Source organism: Medicago truncatula, chromosome 8, assembly GCF_003473485.1.
Source record: "Medicago truncatula cultivar Jemalong A17 chromosome 8, MtrunA17r5.0-ANR, whole genome shotgun sequence".
Lineage (NCBI taxonomy): Eukaryota > Viridiplantae > Streptophyta > Magnoliopsida > Fabales > Fabaceae > Medicago > Medicago truncatula.
This window is the reverse complement of record NC_053049.1, coordinates 45,164,668-45,183,619: the sequence shown is the minus strand read 5'-3', so window position 1 is coordinate 45,183,619 and position 18,952 is coordinate 45,164,668. Positions and strand designations below refer to the sequence as shown.

General features: G+C 30.8%; 2 protein-coding genes across 2 annotated transcripts; both read right to left on the bottom strand.

Moving 5' to 3' along the window:
* Positions 1-23: 23 nt before the first annotated feature.
* On the bottom strand, positions 24-3,146 carry LOC25502056 (short-chain dehydrogenase TIC 32, chloroplastic). Its single transcript, XM_013591593.3, has 8 exons — positions 2,909-3,146; positions 2,581-2,812; positions 2,069-2,148; positions 1,791-1,944; positions 1,547-1,625; positions 1,138-1,222; positions 655-701; positions 24-509 (listed from the first exon to the last, which is right to left on the bottom strand). The coding sequence occupies exons 1-8, from the start codon at positions 3,012-3,014 to the stop codon at positions 345-347; spliced, it is 948 nt and encodes a 315-aa protein (XP_013447047.1). The 5' UTR covers positions 3,015-3,146; the 3' UTR covers positions 24-344.
* A 10,875-nt stretch (positions 3,147-14,021) lies between these two features.
* On the bottom strand, positions 14,022-15,782 carry LOC25502055 (probable aquaporin PIP1-2). Its single transcript, XM_013591591.3, has 4 exons — positions 15,341-15,782; positions 14,954-15,252; positions 14,422-14,562; positions 14,022-14,313 (listed from the first exon to the last, which is right to left on the bottom strand). The coding sequence occupies exons 1-4, from the start codon at positions 15,666-15,668 to the stop codon at positions 14,218-14,220; spliced, it is 864 nt and encodes a 287-aa protein (XP_013447045.1). The 5' UTR covers positions 15,669-15,782; the 3' UTR covers positions 14,022-14,217.
* Between the last annotated feature and the right edge of the window lie 3,170 nt (positions 15,783-18,952).

The following is an 18,952-nucleotide window of genomic DNA, read 5'->3' as shown; positions in this document are numbered from 1 at the left end:
AATTTGCTAATGATCGAGTGGGATTATGGGTCTACAAGTTTGAGAACTTTTATTCAGATTTTGTGCTTGGCAACTCTAACAGTATACAATGCAATGGAATGCTACAATGGATCAAGTCTGAAAAGAATTATATACTGCTTGATTTGAACAATAACCATCTCAAACCTGTAATGAATGGATACTCTGAGCTATTGATTACTAAAACGCTTCAAGATGTAAAAGTTTTCATCCATAGGCATTTCTAAATCTTTGTAAAGCTTTTCTAATACAAATAGTTGTTTTTTGCACATATGAAGTTTGCTCTAGCTCAGTGTAGCAAGAGTCGCGTCAAACAAACCTCAAAGCTACTTTGTATTAGACAAACTTACACTTAATTCCCATAGTTTTTGTGCCAGCTTTGTATCTTTGGCTAAAGAAGTTGGGCTTGCCTTGTTGCTATCCGTAAAGTATTCACCGGATATTCCCTTGACCTGTGGATGCAATGCAAGGTAACATTGAGTTGCAGCTCCCTACAAAAGAAGTGCCACCACAATTCAATTAGTAAAAATCTGGTCTAACAATTAGTCTTTAGTCTACTAGCAGCAGATGACTTGCATGCATGTTGATTAACCCTCACACTGCTCTATAAAAAATTGTGAGCTTGTGGCAAAATACCTGTTGGACATTTTTAAGGAAGTACTTGCCCACCATATTAGCAACGGCTGCAAAAATCGAGCGACACATGAACAAAAATCCAAAACAAAGAGAAATTATGTACAACAATAACTGGTTAGTACGACTCGTACATAGCATGACAACAATATTACTACATCCGTCTCTATTTGTAAGATCCTATTGTAAAATTTGGAAATATCTTGATTAAATGAAGAGAATTAAAAGACCAACTATTTATTTATCTTAATAACTAAAGGATAACTTTGGGAATAGAGTTATACATTATTGACAAATTTAACACAAAAAAAATACTTAATTCCTTTGGTTTGGTCAATGGAGTCTTACAAATAGGGATAGATCTAATATTATATATTACATCAGTGTTAACCAATATGACCAACCAGAACCGAATAGGACATCAGACCTATTCCAAACAAAAAGGATACTTAATCAGCAATAGTTGAAAATGGCATATATACTAACCATTGAAATAGCCATGGTGCCGCAGAATATTTGTAACAATTGTACCAGGATGAAGGGAGTTAACAGTTATTTGCACTCCTTCTTCCTGTCAAACAACGGAATATGCAAGGGTTCAACATCAAACTCAACCAATAAGTTCATCGCCTAGTCAAGAAAATCCATTACTGAAGCAGGCTATTTACAATGAGACAAATCTATGCAGTAGACATACGAGTCATTTTCCTCCGCTAGGATTTCAATAAACTTGATATTAATAATTAACATGTTGGTTGTCCCAAAAGACTGCTTTAAACACAAAGCTAAATTTTCTTGATCCGTCAACGAGTTACCATCACGTTACTCTAACGGTTGCACTAAATAAGATTGAATCTTATGAAATTGCATAAACAATTTTGTGTGACTATAATACCTTCAAGCGCCTTGAAAGCTCATTGGCATGCAAAATATTTGCAAGCTTGGATTGTCCATAAGCAAAATAACTGCTGTATCTGTAACGAATCAAACACGGAAGTGGGAAATTATAAAATTCTGGGAACTTAAAACACTGAACATGATGATTAACATTTAATAAAATAAAAAACTTAATAGAATGAGCCTTGTAGCAGATAAAGAAAAGAATAATTAAAAATTAAACATTTCAACTAGATAATTACTCTGATTCGTTGTTGATCTTATCGAAACGAATCCCTTCACTGTATGCAAATCTGTGAGCCTCTGATGATACAATAACTATCCTTCCTTCCTGGTTGCATTCCCTTACAGTTTTTTTCATAGTCTCTAATAAAAGGTTTGTCAACAGAAAATGGCCTACAAAAAACTATCAAGTATTACCTTCAATTTGTTTTGTGCATTATTAAAAACTAACAACTTTTTTCACTTATATCATTTAGAAAGATATATGTTATAATGTGGGGAAACATATATTAATTACCTAAGTGATTGGTTGCAAACTGCAATTCAATATTGTCTTGAGAAAGCATGAATGGAGTAGCCATCAGCCCTGCATTGTTACTTGAAAAGAAAAAGATTATATTATTTGATTCAACTTCCAAATCTGCAATCTATACATACATAAAGACATACAGTAGTAATTTTTTGCTCAATCTGAAATTCAAAATGTGAATAACCAACTTGATTCTTGAAATTGTTGGACCGTATCAATATTTCAAAATGATCTCCAAAATTGCAAAATGGTAATCAACTTCATCCATCTATCTAGAGCTGTTATCAAATTCATCTCAAACAATATTCACTTCATTTCAAATACCAACAGAGAGACAAACTTGATTAAAATTTTGCAATTTGAGAGATCATTTTGAAATATCGATAGTAAAAGGAACTAGATTGATACAATCATACAATTTCAAGTACAAATTTAGGTATTTACTCGAAACTTAAATAACAATATAACATGAATCCATATGTATGGTTAGAAATTGTTACATTAGAATATTGAGTGGAAGACCGGAGGAATTAAAATCTGCTGCGAATTTCCTAACAGATGCCAAAGAGCTAAGATCTAACTCAAAAACATCAATCTTAGCAGCTGGAATTTCCTTAAGTATTGATTCTTTGATATCTATACAATTTTTCACATTCCTAACTGCCATAACAACATGTACACCACGGAAAGCAAGAATCCTTGTTGTTTCCAGACCAAGACCACTTGATGCTCCTGAAAATCAACACTCAATATTCATTCATACTCAGATCACAAAATCATTCAGGAATTAAAAACACAAGAAAATGAGAAAAAAGAAAAATAAAAAACCAGTGATGATTGCAGTGAGAGAGGTTCCATCAATTCCATGAGTGACTTGTTGAGCAGTTGATGAAGCTGAGAAACCTGATGGTCCTTTCCAACCAATAAACCACATTTTTACAGTCAACAGCAGTTACAGTCAAAACCACAAAACAAGGTGATGATTGATTATTAATGTTTGCATGATCTGATATTTTAATGATCGTATTTTTGTAATAAAAGAATTTCCTTTTTTGTTTTTTATAATAAAAGTTGTTTCTTAATGGATGCTCCACTGGAACATTATTACTGGTAACTGTTCTTTGACCAGAAACATTACATAATGGTCGGTTTTTTTACGTATGCTAATTATCATCAATAAAATTTGTTATAACTTTAATAATTTAATATTGTTATGAAACTATTAGAATAAGAACAAAAATAAAGAGAACCATAGAGAATAGAGATAGAAGAAAGAAGATTATGTTATTATCTTGTGATGTATAATTAGGTTACATATGAGCTCTATTTATAAATAAATACAATGACTTGGGGAGCAAACATAATAAGACCCAATAAGCTAAATCAAATAACTCAATTGCTATATGGACATCCACTTGTAATATTCATAACACTTCCCCTTGGATGCCCATCTCGGATATGCCTATTAAAACCTTACTAGAGAAAAACCCAGTGGGAAAAAAATTCCAATGAAGGAAAAAGAGTATAACATCCTTTTGTGTTATAATCTGCCTTATTAAAAACCTTTCCAGGAAAACCCAATGGGATAAAACCATGGTTAAGGGAAAAAGAGTGAAGAACACATTTTTGTCTCCCCCTCATAAAGACAATTATATATGAGACGAAGAAGTTTAAATAATCTTTTATGCAAGTTACTCAAAATCTTTACTTGACGGTGACTCTGTAGAAAGATATGATATATTTCCATACTCTTCTCCAAATTAGCAGCTCTTGTGATATCTTCATATTGAGTTGTTGAAAGTACCTCCTTTTAAAATTAGAAAACCACAAGTTTCTTGTATGTGTGAAATCATAATCCTTAATAAAGAGCATTCTCCACTTCCTTGATGTAGTGCTAACATTTTCAAATGATCGGATGATATTATTGTTTCTCTAAGATACAAATTGTATGTTTGACTTTGCTGCAATATCTGTATTTACTAATATTGACAAAAAAAATACCACGATATATATATATATATATATATATATATATATATATATATATATATATATATATATATATATATATAATAAGCAAAATACATTCGTGTCATCACCTGACCAATTCAAATTGTTCATGATTTTCTTGAGGACATGATCTTTATTCACATCAAGTGACATCACATTCATTCTAGTACATAATCAATTAGATTTGTCCATAAAAACATTTATATAACACAATTTAGAATTTCTGCAGGAGTTCTAATATATATATGATTATAACAAATTCATTTCAAATCCTTAAAATGGACAAATGATGTCATCTTTCCAATAGATTTGACAGTACGTTTCACTCAAATGAAATCCTTCAAGAAGTTTTATATAATAAAAATAAATTGTAGCACATTTTCATATAATGTGAGCCTTTCATGTGTTACTGAACTTAATCAACTATTCTGGTAAATATGTCTTTTAAAATAAATGGTAGATATTTATCAATTCATTGCAGGTGATCATATCAAACTCTGTAAATATGTAATTTACCATACTAATTCCTTTTTCGCGCGAAAAATCATATATAGTCATTTAACTTCACACCTTCAAGTGTGCGGACTACAAGTCAAAACAAAGTCTGCTTCATGAAGCGAGTTTGATTTCAGTAGAATTGTCTCTTTCCGTTCTATAGATATTTTCTTTATCTATAATCTTTAGTCGACTTTAACACATGATCCTCATTATTACTTATCACATATAGCGCTATATTATATGCAAAAACACGTCAACGTTGACTTCATTTCGGTTCCATTTCATTCCATTGAGATCTTTTATTCATGACATAATTTACCAATATTTTATAAGTTTCAGGTACCTGATTAGTTCTTCTGGAACTGAAAAAAACAATTATGTCAGAAAACTCTTTTAGAGTTTCTATATCCTCGTTTTGGGTTATATTTCCTTTAAGCTCATTTTCTTATTCAAAGCTTTTTATATTTGGAACCGATTGATCTATCATGCTTCAGGCACGATGAAGACTCATTTGCAATATTAGATTATCCGATATGAACATCTATTTCGATTGGAGCATTAGCAGCTAATAAGATTTGTTTACCTTTGCAAATGAGTTATATCTTGAGGATCAAGAAGAGACAATAATATTTTCTTTCAAATAATTTATTTGAACTTCAGGTTCACAATTTTTAGCTGCTTACCATCTCCCCTTAATATTGGGAAAACCAAACCATCAATTGATAATCAACCTACCGGACTGTAAGCAAGTTGTCTCAATACAATTAATGATAGATGGAGATTTATATCAAATATATTTTCCCAATGATAAATTAAGGGGAGAACTTACATATAGAAATGTGCTGGCTTGATGCATATCAATATCTCAATATACAAAATTATTGATTCTCAAAATTGAGTTTATAAGGCATTATCTCATAACCAAAATAGAGTTTATAAGGTATGGTCTCATAAGTATTAATCATACAATTAACTTTAAACGTCTAAAGAATGGATCTCCAAATCCATTTTTATGAGCATATGCTATCAATTGTTCAATATGAATTTGAATTGGTGAATGATACTTATGAAATGCTTTCTGAAAAGTTTAGAAAATAAACTCTTAGTCAAATTTGTTGACATAATAATCTCACAAACTTCTGGTTGTGAATATACATGTGATTATTTAGTTGATGCATCGATTCAAATCATATAATATCCAAGTGATTCACATGATCAATGTATTAATTTAAATAACACCTTATTTAGGTGAGACATTCATTCCTTTAAATTGTCAACTTCCCTTAAGAACTAGTAACACAAAAGTCACTAGATTGAAGAATCTTCTGGCTCTTCAATATATATCCATAATAATTTATTTTTTTCAACTAGTTTATGCATCATAATAGATCCGGGACAACCCAACCAGTCTTGCCAACAATAAATTTAATATAATTTGTAAACTTCTGGTTTGTGATATTATGTGCTTCCATTGCACAAATAATATAAATGTAAACTTCAGGTTTACAATAATATGTGTTTCCATTACACTAATATAAGTGTATTATAAATAAGAGACAAAATAAAATTTTCACTACGTAATATAGAGATTTTTAACATTAAAATTTTATGAGAATACAATCTCAATGTTTAACTTTGTTCCTCCATGTAACAATAAATTAGTTATTCCAGAGCCTTCAATAATTTATTTATTTTGAAGTGCAATGCTAACATTGATTCCTTGCATCATAATTTATGAAAAATATTCCTGGTTCTTCCAAAATGCATGATTGAAACCATATTATTGTAAAAAAAAATATAAATTAATAACAATAAATTTCAAATATCATAATCATGCTATAACCCAAGTATTCAAATTCAAATGAAATAAACTTGAATCTTATATATACGAGAGAAAAAATCATGTCAATATTGATTCACTACATGTGAATATAAATATTTCCCCATATATTGTAAAATCAATATTTCTCAAAATTAAAGAATCAAACCTTTGTATAATGTACTACCAAATTGAATCACAAGAGTTGAGATTCATTATTAAAATACAACAAATCTTCCACAAATATATATCATAACCAAATATATAGCATTTATTTATTTATTTATTTTATAACTAAATACAAAGTTTATACACAAAAATTATGTGAATCAATTTTAATTTCAAACTAGAAATTAAAAGGTAGGATATAAATGTTTTGCCAAATAAAAATATATTTTCACAGCAAATAAATTCAATTAATCAAATTCAATTTGATGCAAACAACATATTTGCATTTGTTGTTACAATGATCAAATAACCATACTCAATAATTCAAAACAAATATTTGTATACATGACATTTATGTGCATATCGATAGTGGATCATAAATAGTTTAAATTAAAATCCACACAAAAATTTCCCAAATTACATGAAAGCACAACCATAAAAATAAAATACTTATTTGTCATCAAAAGAAAACACAAATATTGACTAGAACAAATTGATGTACATATCTCCTTAAAGGAAACTTCAGTTTTCTACACCGAAAAAAAAAAATTGGCCTACTATAATTTAGAAAAGAGTCTATATAGTCTATATGAGCTGAAATTCAAGAACTTAAAACATGATAATTTAGGTGCCAAACACGATTTTGGTGGTTGAGAAATTGAAATTGCCAAAATTGCATGGGATCAAAATTTTCTATCGCGAAGTCAATTTGCTTCTAAAAATAATGATTTTATCCAATTTTTATTCCAAAACAAAAAATTGTGACAATCAACTAAAACAAAATACATGAATCTAATTGGTGTCTATCAATCAAATTGACAATGAATCCATAACAAACAAGAGCCATAAAGTCAATAAAAAAAACGGAATTAGTTACATTATCGTTTTTTTTTTTTTGAAAAAAAATATAGAATTTAGAAAATAATTTTAGATCAAATCTTAAAAAAAAATTGACACAATTTGAATCCTTAATTTTAGGAAGAAAAAATAGATATTTAATTTAATATTATATTTGAAACAAATTCAAACGTAAAAATATGTTTCAAATCAATTATAATATATATATATATATATATTTAACTTAGATCCAAATAAAAACTAGTTGGTTTATTTTAAACCCAACAAAACTGGTTTCAGCAAAAATTTGGAAATAATCCACAATTAAAGGAAACAATCTCAATTTTTAAAATTAAACCAAAAAGATAAAATAATAATTAAATTAAGGGATAATTTCAACTGAATCTTAAATCAATAAAACATGGAAATTTGGTGGAAAAAAAAAATACACACCAATTCACAAAAGAAAAATGAGTTTTTTCAAGAACTTTTTCACGAACTACTCACAATCAAATCAATTATTTGTGCAATCCATGCATCACTATTGAATTCTTCAGGAATTCATGGAGAATAAAATTGGTTGATTTTTAAGCTTTTCAAGAACTATATAACAGATCTAATCTGTTATTTGTACGATCCTTCATGGATGTATCACTACTGAATTCTTCAGGAATTCGTGGAGGATAAAGATTGATTTTTAAGTTCTTCAAGAACTATGCAATAAATTTAAACCATAAAATAATTCTCCAAGTAATCTTTCCTTCATAGATTAACGCTTTTGAATTCTTCAAGAATTCAAAGAGAAAAAAATTAAGTTCTTCAGGAACTACGTTGTTGAATTCTTTAGAAATTCACATAGAATAATATTTAGTTCTTCAGGAACTACGGTTTTGAATTCTTCATGAATTCACAAAGAATAATAGTGAGTTCTTCAGGAACCACACCTTTGAATTCTTCCAAAATTCACATAGAGTAATATTGAGTTTTTCAGGAACCATATAATAGATCTCTTTGATTTTATAATATGAGATTAATTCTTATGCAATACCTCATGATTACATATGGATAAATAAACACAATAATATATTACAATTCACATAACAATGATTTAATGTATCTATAAGGCACTGATTTCAATTGATGGAATTGTAACAGTATAGCTTATAATCATTGATACAAAATTAAAACTTATTTACATAAAAAATAGATTAAGAAGAATTGCATACCTCAGTTGGTAAGCTCGTGCTGATAACGTGTTATGAAACTATTAGAATAAGAACAAGAATAAAGAGAAGCATAGAGAATAGAGATAGAAGAAAGAGGATTATGCTATTCTCTTGTGATGTATAATTAGGTTACATATGAGCTCTATTTATAGAGAAATACAATGACTTGGGGAGTAAGCACAATAAAGCCCAATAAGCTAACAATATGATCCAATAACCCAATTGCTATATAGACATCCACTTGTAATATTCATAACAAATATCTCGTTTTATTTTATATATACAGATGAAAATTATTAGAGGGGGAACTTACGGTTATGGATGAATAAAATGAAGGATTGGTTTAGTTAAAAAAAGAAATGAAGGACATGGTTAGAACATACCAAATAAGAATCAGTAAAATATTGTTTTGGTGTTATATGAGATTTTTTATTTTATAGATGTAGTCAAAGTTTCATATATTTTTTTTTTTTATATAGAAGATATTTATTCATTTAAATTGATGAAATACATCGAACAATAGCAAAATGTATAGAAATATTACAAAATTAAAGGTTTACAATATTCATGTCTTCATATCTGTGATGTTAAAGATGTCACAGTCATTGATTAAATATGCACTGAATCGAAATTAATTCGTCAATCCAAACTAAACGACCATGGTAACGTCGTACTAAGACGACGAATTCACGAAGAAACAATTTTTTTTTTATAGTGTTACAAAGAAACAAAACTAAATACACATAAAAATTACTTATTTAAATAAAAGGAACGAAAATTACTTCTTGAGTGAATGAAGAAGAAAAAAGAAAAGGTTATTGTGCGGCTACCAGGTTTTGAGAGTGTCGTGACTCGTGAGCTTTGTTAAGCAAGAAAAAAAATATGTGAATTTTATAGGATTAAATGTTAATTTTATGCATTTGAAGGTGTAAAAGTGAAATAGAACATGAAATGTAGAAGGGAGAAAAATGATATATGTGAGTTCATGAGCTTAAGGATAAAATTTCGACTAATACCTTAAATCCGTCCTTGAATTTTAAAAAATTGGCCAAATTTGTCCCTGAATTTTGTGAAATATCTATTTAGTCCCTGAATTTTACAGGCGTCCATCAAAATGGTCCCTCCGTCCAAAAGCTCCGTTAGTGGTGATGATGTGTCCTCTTGCATGCTGTGTTGTCCTGCACATGTGTCAACAAGGCAGCCACGGGTACAAGGACTAAATTGATGGAAATTGTAAAAATTCAAGATTTAACTTTTCAGTGTAATTTTTCCTGTGTTTCCAATTATACCCCTCTATTTCCCATGTTGTCCTGGATCGATTTGAGACTTACTGTTATAATTTGAGGACTAATTTGATAGATTTTGTTATAATTTAAGGGCTGATATGATTGATTTTATTTGCAGAGAATGAGTACAAGGAGATATGGCATGAGAGGACCAGTGATTTCAAATGATATGCATAAACAAACACCACTGAGGGGTCATGCTCCACAAAATCCAACTGCTTCCGGAGTTATTAGAGTTCCAAATCCAAATTATAGGTCATCCGCTTCTACTCAACCTCAATACATGGAGTTTATCCCAACTCCAGGATTTTCAAAGCATTGATGCATGTTTAAATTATGCTTTTGAACTAGTTTAATTAATGCCTTTTAGACTTGTTTAGTTTATGCTTTTTAGGATATGTAATCACTTAAGAACATCAAATGATTTGATGACTTGATGGCTATGTAATGTAATTTTTTTGGCTATGTAATGACTTATGAACATCAGATATATGACTTATGATGGTATGCAAATGTCTGTCTTTTTATAATCAAAGTGTCTGTCTTTTACTTTTTACTTTGTTCAGCAAATGTATGCACCAAGGATCACAATGGTATCTGTTGTGAAAATTCAAGGACCTATTTGATGGTATTTTCACTAATTTGAGGATCGATATGATGAATATGTATATAATTCAAGGACCAATTTGATTGAATTTTTGGACAGAAATGTTTGATTCATTCATTGACAACCTCTTTTCATTACAACATTACATGGACTTGGCAAAATACAATAGCATTTTAAACAACTCAATCAAACAAAATACTCCTATCAATATCTTAATCAACCTAAGCTCACTTCCTACACAATCAACTTTATCCATCAACCTTGCCCTTCAAACCTCTTCTCTCCCCCTATCCTTTGCCTTCTCCATCAACCTTGCATTTCTTCCATGACCAACACCATTGTTTTTAAAATAACATAGTTCTTCAGCTTCATCAACCCACACAAAAATTTTACAATTTTCACCGTCATCCTATACAATCAAAAGACAAAATCAGTACTATTTAAACAAATCATTCACACATCACATAACCATTGTTGACAGTGTTGGCTTTTCTTACAACACAAATTCTAGGACACCAACATTGAAGCTCTCTCACCTCATCATTGTACATAAAGCTTGAAGATGAAGACCGACTGTTGTAGTTGTTTTTGCCCATACGCCCACCACCCGTCATTTCTGAACAACGAATCTTCAACAATGACCACTGATTTTTGAATTTCGAATTGAATAAAAAAAATTAGGGTTTTAAGTTATTTGAATTGGGGAAGAACATTGACATCAATTCATGGAAGAAATTTGGGGGATTTTGAACTCTAGGTGACAAATTATAACATTAGGGTTCCAAATTTATATATTTGGGGAAGAAAGAGCCGTTAATGAGGAAGAAGAGAAAGAGCCGTTAATGAGAAAGAGTCGTTGGCAATTTTCTGAAAATCCATCAATTTGCTCCTTGACAATTTTCTCTAAAATCAATCAATTTGGTCCCTGCTTGCGTGACATCTGACGTGGTAAGTCTTGTAAGAGGTCAACGTTACACGTCACCTCTGTTAACAGACCAACTTAACGGAGGGACCGATTTGATTGACATTTTGTAAATTCAAGGACAAAATAGCTATTTTGGAAAATTCAGAAACGAATTTAGCCGATTTTTAAAAATTCAAAGACAAATTTGAGGTATTAGTCATAAAATTTCTCATTGGAGTAAAATAATACATGAGTAAAAAAAAAATTATTGAGTTAGCACGGGTAAATCCACTTAAAACAATAAAATGGGTTCTTTAAAATCCTACTGGAGATATTCTTATTATCTTAATTTTAATTTATACACCACTTTTATATATATATATATATATATATATATATATATATATATATAAGGGTCGGAATTTGAAGCTTGAAACACATACACTCCACTTATTTTGCGAGATGAACTTTTATCCAATAGAATACTTTGAAAAAAAATAGATTTTAATTGCATCACTTAATCATCCAATAAACTGAGTTTTAAAGGACTGTTTCACTTTGCTCTTTCACGTTCTCTCCTTTATTTTCTGCAAGGCAACTATAACATTTATGTCAAAAAGTGAGCTGTGAGTATTACTTCTTTTCTTCTTTTGTTGAAGAGATTGTATTATTTTATTTATAAAAACTTTTTCTATTTCCTTTAATATAACTGAAGTATTTTTAAATGAGTATATATATATATATATATATCTGTAACCAAAAAAATAAAATAAAATGAGTATATATCAAATCCTTTCGAATTCACCCAAAAAAACATCAAATCCTTTAGAATACCTTTATTAGTCGAATATTCTAGAAAAATTAGAATTCTTGGCGATGCTTCAATTTGTTTTAAGGAGATTTGGACTTGATACCTCAAGGAATGCTTTAAGTGAATTATCTTCATTTATAATTTTTTGTTTGGATAAAATAATAAAACTCTTCACTCTTAAATTTTGTTAGGCTATTTTATCCAATTTCTACAAGCTGCGAGGCCAATTTCAAAATATAAAAATAGGACCAATTTAAAAAATTGGGATCAATTTACAAATTTTGAAAATTGAAAGGGGTCAATTTGCAATTTTTGAAAGACAAACTTGCAAAAGTTGAAAGATTTGAAGAACCAATTTGACAATATTCACTAAGTGAAGAGTGTGGGACCATATTCATTTTCTTTGTGAATGGATAAAAGGCGAAGGAGTAAAATGATATTGTAGAAGGTGGAGCTCAAAATGATAATCTGGATAGTTGGCAGCCTCCACCAATGAGTTTTTCAAGCAATTGAGGAAAATTAGTTCTGGTATGTGCATTTTCGTTGTGGTAACTTTGTTTAGGCAAAAACAATTTGGCTCCCTTATTGGTTATCTACTTTTTAAGGTGATGTTGTGGAAGTGTGAGGTGAGTTAGAAGTCGCACAATATTTGAAAAAGTGAAGGGTGAGGAGCATATGAGTGAGAGGACCTATAAACTTAATGTCTTAAGAGTTTTGGTTAAAATATGGTGTTTTGTGTCGTTTATATTGGTCTAATGTAGATGATACCCCGGGGCCCCCTCATGACTCAACAATGATATCAGAATTGATGGTTCGACGAAGGGTTCAACCAACTCTTTGTGTCGAAAGTCTTCCTCAAAACGGTGGTCAGACGAAGTATACTTTGAGTGCAACAACAATGACAGTGCAAATACAAGTACATGTAGATGAAAAAAAAAAAAAAAGGATTCCATTTATGGGGACGGGGGAGTGTGTCCGTATGAATGAATGGAAACTTGAGGGTGCTTATATGAATGGACCAAATTACTCTCCCAAGAGGGCTTTGGAAAACCATACAAGTGAGAGGATTTATAAACACAACGCTTTAAAGTTTTAAATAAAGATTTTGTCTAACTCATTTACATGGTTATTCTTGACCCAATGCGGATGATCCCTCAAGTTTGCCTTCATGACTAGATAGATGAAACTACATGTCTTTTTAGAACTCTTCAATGGATGAGAGAATTAGGCCTACATAATGTATTTATTAGTTTGATTACTAGACGATCGTAAATGGCCTTCATGAGCTGCTTGATCAGGGCTCTGAATTTGATATGGTATCTTGAATTTTTGCAATTTTATATTTAGTTCTTTTATAAACAAATGGTGTAACTCACTCTTTAGGAAGGGAGATAACATTTATGGCTAATGCCAATGATTTTTATCATCTACCATTTTGTAACTTTTATTTGATTTTGAATGTAATGCATCAAGTGTTTAAGTAGCTCTCACAAAATACTTAAATTCCATTCATTTTGAAGATTCTCCAAATCTATCATCTAAATAATGAAATTTATATAGAAGAATTTGAGTTTATTGAAATTTCTTCATCCAAATACACTATAAAATTAGAGTTTATTCAAACTTAAATTACTGGATGATACATTTTTCAAACTTGTTTTGGAAAAGTTTTATAGAAGAGAACTGCGTGTAGTTGCGCTATGGAATGGTGACAAAGATATTAGTCGACTATTGTACATTTGGTTATGCAAAACGTGATATCTGCACACTTGGAATTTTGAATGGTTGCAATGAAGTAACAAAATCAATTAATAGTAGAAAAGAATAATCCACATTCTTCTAAGTAACCAATGAAGGAAACAATTTACACCCAAATCATGGATTAATAACACAAAAAGATTCAGAAGAATGTCCCTTAATGAAAAAGGACACAAAACACAAGATGATTAGAAACAAACACAGATAAGAGCCTCAGGTCCTTGTCTTGAAAGGAATGGCTCGGATGACAATCTGGTGATACACAGCAGCAAGAGCAGCTCCAATAAATGGTCCAACCCAGAATATCCACTGCAAAATATCATTAATAATGCAGCATTATTTAATTAATTATTTAATCTATAGACAAAATTTAGAGTCTAAATTTTGTTCATAAAATTAAGGTGATAGAAAACATACATGGTCATCCCAAGCAAAGTCCCTGTTAAAGATAATGGCAGCTCCAAGACTCCTAGCTGGGTTAATGCCCGTTCCTGTGATTGGAATTGTAGCCAAGTGGACCAAGAACACAGCAAACCCAATGGGAAGAGGAGCCAAGATCTATAATTCCCCAAACAAAAATAACCCCACATTGAAATTAGAGTTTGTCAAGCATTGAGAAATTAATTCACAAATTAAAACCATATAATACTAGTATATATGGAGAAAATAGATCACCAATATTTTAAGTTATTGATTAAATAACTACATATTATTGTCACCACAAATAACTAAAATATATAGACTAAAGTTAAATATAATTCATGTAAAGACTAAACTTTTACTCAAAAAAAAATAAAAAAAATGTAAAGACTAAACTTAAAAACTCCTAATTGGAAGAAAAAAAAAAAGTGAAGAGTAAACTTATAATTTATTTTTCTAAGGAAAAATTTGAGCACACATGCAAATTGAATGAAGAAATAAAAAAATAAAAAAGGAAAGGAAGACATACAGGAACATGAGAGTCTCTAGCATTTCTCTTGGCATCAGTAGCAGAGAAAACAGTGTAGACAAGAACAAAGGTACCAACAATCTCAGCTCCAAGTCCATCACCTTTAGTGTATCCAGGATTCACAAAATTAGCACCACCTTTAAACAGTTCATACCTAGCATTACCTTCAAAACCCTTCACCACACCAGCACCACAAATAGCACCAAGACATTGCATCACAATGTAGAATATAGCTCTTGTAAGTGACAGCTTTCTTGCCAAAAAAAGACCAAATGTCACAGCAGGGTTTATGTGTCCACCTATCACAAACAACACACAGATCTATCATTATTCTTGGCCATTAACATTCTAAAGAAAAAAATTTAAATAATATTGTAAGGTTTTTACCTGATATTCCAGCAGTGCAGTAGACAAGGGCAAAGATCATACCCCCAAAAGACCAAGCAATACCTTGAATGCCAACAGAGGAACATTTGGAGGTTGATCTGTTGACACCCATGACAGTCAAAATGGTGATGTAAAGGAACAAGAAAGTGGCTACGAACTCAGCAATTCCAGCTCTGTAAAAAGACCATGACTTGAGCTCACCAGGCTCAAACAATGGAGCTGGTGGTGGCTCTTTGTAGTCTTTGCTGTCACTTTGAGCTGCTGTCCCTAATGGCTGCCTCTCTGAGAATTTGTTTGCTCCAACCTTCACATCTTCCTCCTTCTCCATTCTTACTTACTCTCTTCTTTTTTCTTTGCTCTAAGTTTTAAAAATGTAATATACTGATACTGATAATAATGCTAGTGTAAGCTAGAATGAGAAGAGTCTCATTGTTATATATATAGTGGAAAGAGGAACTAAAAAACAATTATTTGCTACATAAAGTAATGTTATATTATGTCTATTAATAGTATTATATTATGGAGTAATACATTGCAAGTCTTTTTGTTTTTACTTTTTCCTACTCATCAAAAAATAAGGTCAATGGTAGCTTTTTTGTTGCTTTTTAGAAAAGTTCTATTGTACTTTACTGCCATGATTTCAATTTTGTTTTTGTTTTGATTAGGAGATATCTAGAAATAAAAAATCAATAAGATCAGGTTTAAGTAAAATTAAAAAGAGAAATAATTTTTTATGTTGTGGAAAGTGTGGAGAGACATGTTGGTTCCCCCTTGTGTTGTTATTATCCACTGCAGAATTTCACTTTCAGTATGTCCTATACAATTTTATATTCTTTTGTGTTTTTAATGATTCTTAATATTTTTACATAAAAAAAGGTTATTACAGTGACGTGCACAGTTCACTCCTGAGCATTTCCATATACATGAATCGGTGAATGAGCTCTGCAGCTTAATAATTGCCGTATGGTAGCATACTGGTAAATTCCAATTTAAGTTGATTTTTCTGACATACTAAAATTAAAGTTAAATTATGAAGTGCTAAATTATATATATATATATATATATATTCCAATCATCATTGGAAATCCACTTCAACTTTTCCCAACTTTGAAAATAAAAACATGATAATCAAATCACATTAACGGTAACAAAATCACAGTCACGGAAGAAATGAGAGAGAATCCAATGGGCTAGAAAAAATGACCGTTGGGAACCGAAAGGGACATTTTTCCAACCACATGACATGAACATATGGATGGGATGGGCAACTAATTTTGTTTCATTCTGTTCTTAGGTGGTCCTAATCAAACTGTAACTATTTGTACCTGTTGCTAGCAAGTTGACACAGTTCACGTTATTCTTAGTTTGTTACAGATTTTCTTACACTAATATTATTACACCAAATCCATATTGGAACTCTTATTGCACTACATCAAACTTGGTTCACTACACTCTCCCTCTATGTGACTTGTATTTTCTTTTCTTTCTTTGTCCACGCTAAACAGTGTTAATGCTAATTGTTTTATGATTAGAGCGGCCCTAAACACACAGCATGTGTTTATTTTATTTTCATAAGAAACATACAGATGTATGTCTCTCTGTGTCTTTATTATCATTACTATATAATGACATATACATGCAGTCATGCAAATACAAAAATAATATGAACTGTAGGAGTGTCAGGACTCCCCTTTTGTATTGTGCAAGACAGGCTGTGTTGTTGTTGAGTTTCACATGTGATAAGTACAAATTTAAAACTATTTAAGAAATCATTCTTTATTCCAGAATATGATGTCTTTAAAATTTTATTTATTTTTTTCCATTAAGCAAAAAAAAATAAAATTAAACTTTGTTTTTTCCATTAATTTTTTAAAACTTGGTATTTTAAGTTTTATCTCTCTCAAATTGATAGAACATTATGGCGTAATTTGATTCATGTAGCCAACCTCATTTGATATAATAAGGCTCGGTTGTTGTTGTTGCAACTTAATTTATAGGGTTGAGAAAGAAAGACGAATCACATTACGTCATAAGTTTTATCTTCCATTTTGATACGTCTTTTTAATAAACTAGTTGACCTCGATTGGTTAATAAATCCTTTTTTTTTTTTTTCAAAACAAAATTAACATGATCTTAAAAACTGTCATTCATTCTAGTGTAAGTATTTGTCTATATGAACTAAATTCATAATCTCTATCTTATTTTTTTGAAAAAGAAAATATTCTACCAGTTTACCCCAAAATGCAACAACCGCTAATGATTAAAAGAAGATAATGATGATACCAATATAAAAAATATATATGAAATCAACATTTTATGATGGAGTAACACAACAACAAAGCATATTATCTCTGCCAGAAAGAAAATTGGGAGTATGTGTTCATCGCTGGCAGGATTAGTTTCACACAACATTTTGGTGACAACCGCTAAGCGTTTTGACAGGGGGGATTTGGTTCCTATTCCAAGTGATCAGTTATGTATATTCGTTAGATACAATACAACGAATACATAATGTTAGTATCTTGGACAGGTTGGAGACTGAGAGTTAAAGTATCCTTCAACTTCAAGGGTGCAATCTTATGCGTTCAATTCTGATATATGAACATGGTCTTTCTGGCTCTCCTCTTCTCCACAAAATCCTCGTGTATCCATCCTACTTACACCCCATTGTCAGAAATCCCTATCTTCATGCTTGAAACTATCAGATTCTGTCATCTAATCTAACTAAAAAACAATTACACGTTTTCTAGATAACATTATTCAATAAACATTTCTTTTAAATACTAGTTTTCCTGATATAAAACTAGAGAATAAATGGGAAAACGTGTTGTAACAATGATTGGCCTCGCCTGTTTGTTCATGGGGGTTGAAGCCATGTGCTTGATTCTAAAAGCTACCACAACAAGAACAAAATATGTGAATATGTGCTCAATAGACCTTCCTCTTGAGTATAGTGTGAGTGATTAGTTTCACATCAATTATGATGAGATTATATAATAGATGTGGTGTCCAAGAATCGTAGTGGTTGTGTTCATTTAGAACATTGTTGCTCTCAGCGCTCTTCAAACTCCCTTACAAGTGGTATCAAGGCTTGGTGGGAGAGCAGAAGTGGATCTTGAAATATTAAATTCATGTATGGAAAGTCTTTCTAGTTGTGCAGTTAAAAGATATATTTTGTTGGTTGTAACTTGTAATAGCGGTGATATAGTAGGCCCCTTTAATGGGGAGACTGTTGGGTTAAGTGGTTAGTGTCACGACTGTTGGGTTAAGTGGTTAGTGTCACATCAGCTAGAAATGAGCTAATGTCTTAAAAATTTTGGGTGGTGAGCAGCGTTTAAGTTTTTTGTTGGATCTTATCACTTACCTCGTTGTTGCTCCTGGCGCTCTCCAAACTCTATAACACAACCAACCATTATGTCTGACCACTTCTCGATCTGCATAATTTGATTTTAATCGTACAACATGATGTAAAAGTTGTCTGCGGTCTTTTGCATACTGATCCTAGACCCACAACAACGGGTCAAATTTGGCACAAACCCAATTCGAACTTATTGAGCTAGAAAAATGTGGACAAGTTAGTGTTTAGATTCCGCCATTTACCCACCATCCATT

Bases quoted from the DNA above. Each gene is read 5' to 3' on its own strand.
- LOC25502056 (XM_013591593.3), bottom strand. From the start codon at position 3,014: ATGTGGTTTATTGGTTGGAAAGGACCATCAGGTTTCTCAGCTTCATCA. The intron at 1,626-1,790 runs GTAATTATCTAG...GATTCGTTACAG, and splicing joins AAGATCAACAACGAATCAGA to ATACAGCAGTTATTTTGCTT. The intron at 702-1,137 runs GTTAGTATATAT...CGATTTTTGCAG, and splicing joins GCACCATGGCTATTTCAATG to CCGTTGCTAATATGGTGGGC.
- LOC25502055 (XM_013591591.3), bottom strand. From the start codon at position 15,668: ATGGAGAAGGAGGAAGATGTGAAGGTTGGAGCAAACAAATTCTCAGAG. The intron at 15,253-15,340 runs GTAAAAACCTTA...TGTTTGTGATAG, and splicing joins CTGCACTGCTGGAATATCAG to GTGGACACATAAACCCTGCT. The intron at 14,314-14,421 runs GTATGTTTTCTA...GATATTTTGCAG, and splicing joins ACTTTGCTTGGGATGACCAT to TGGATATTCTGGGTTGGACC.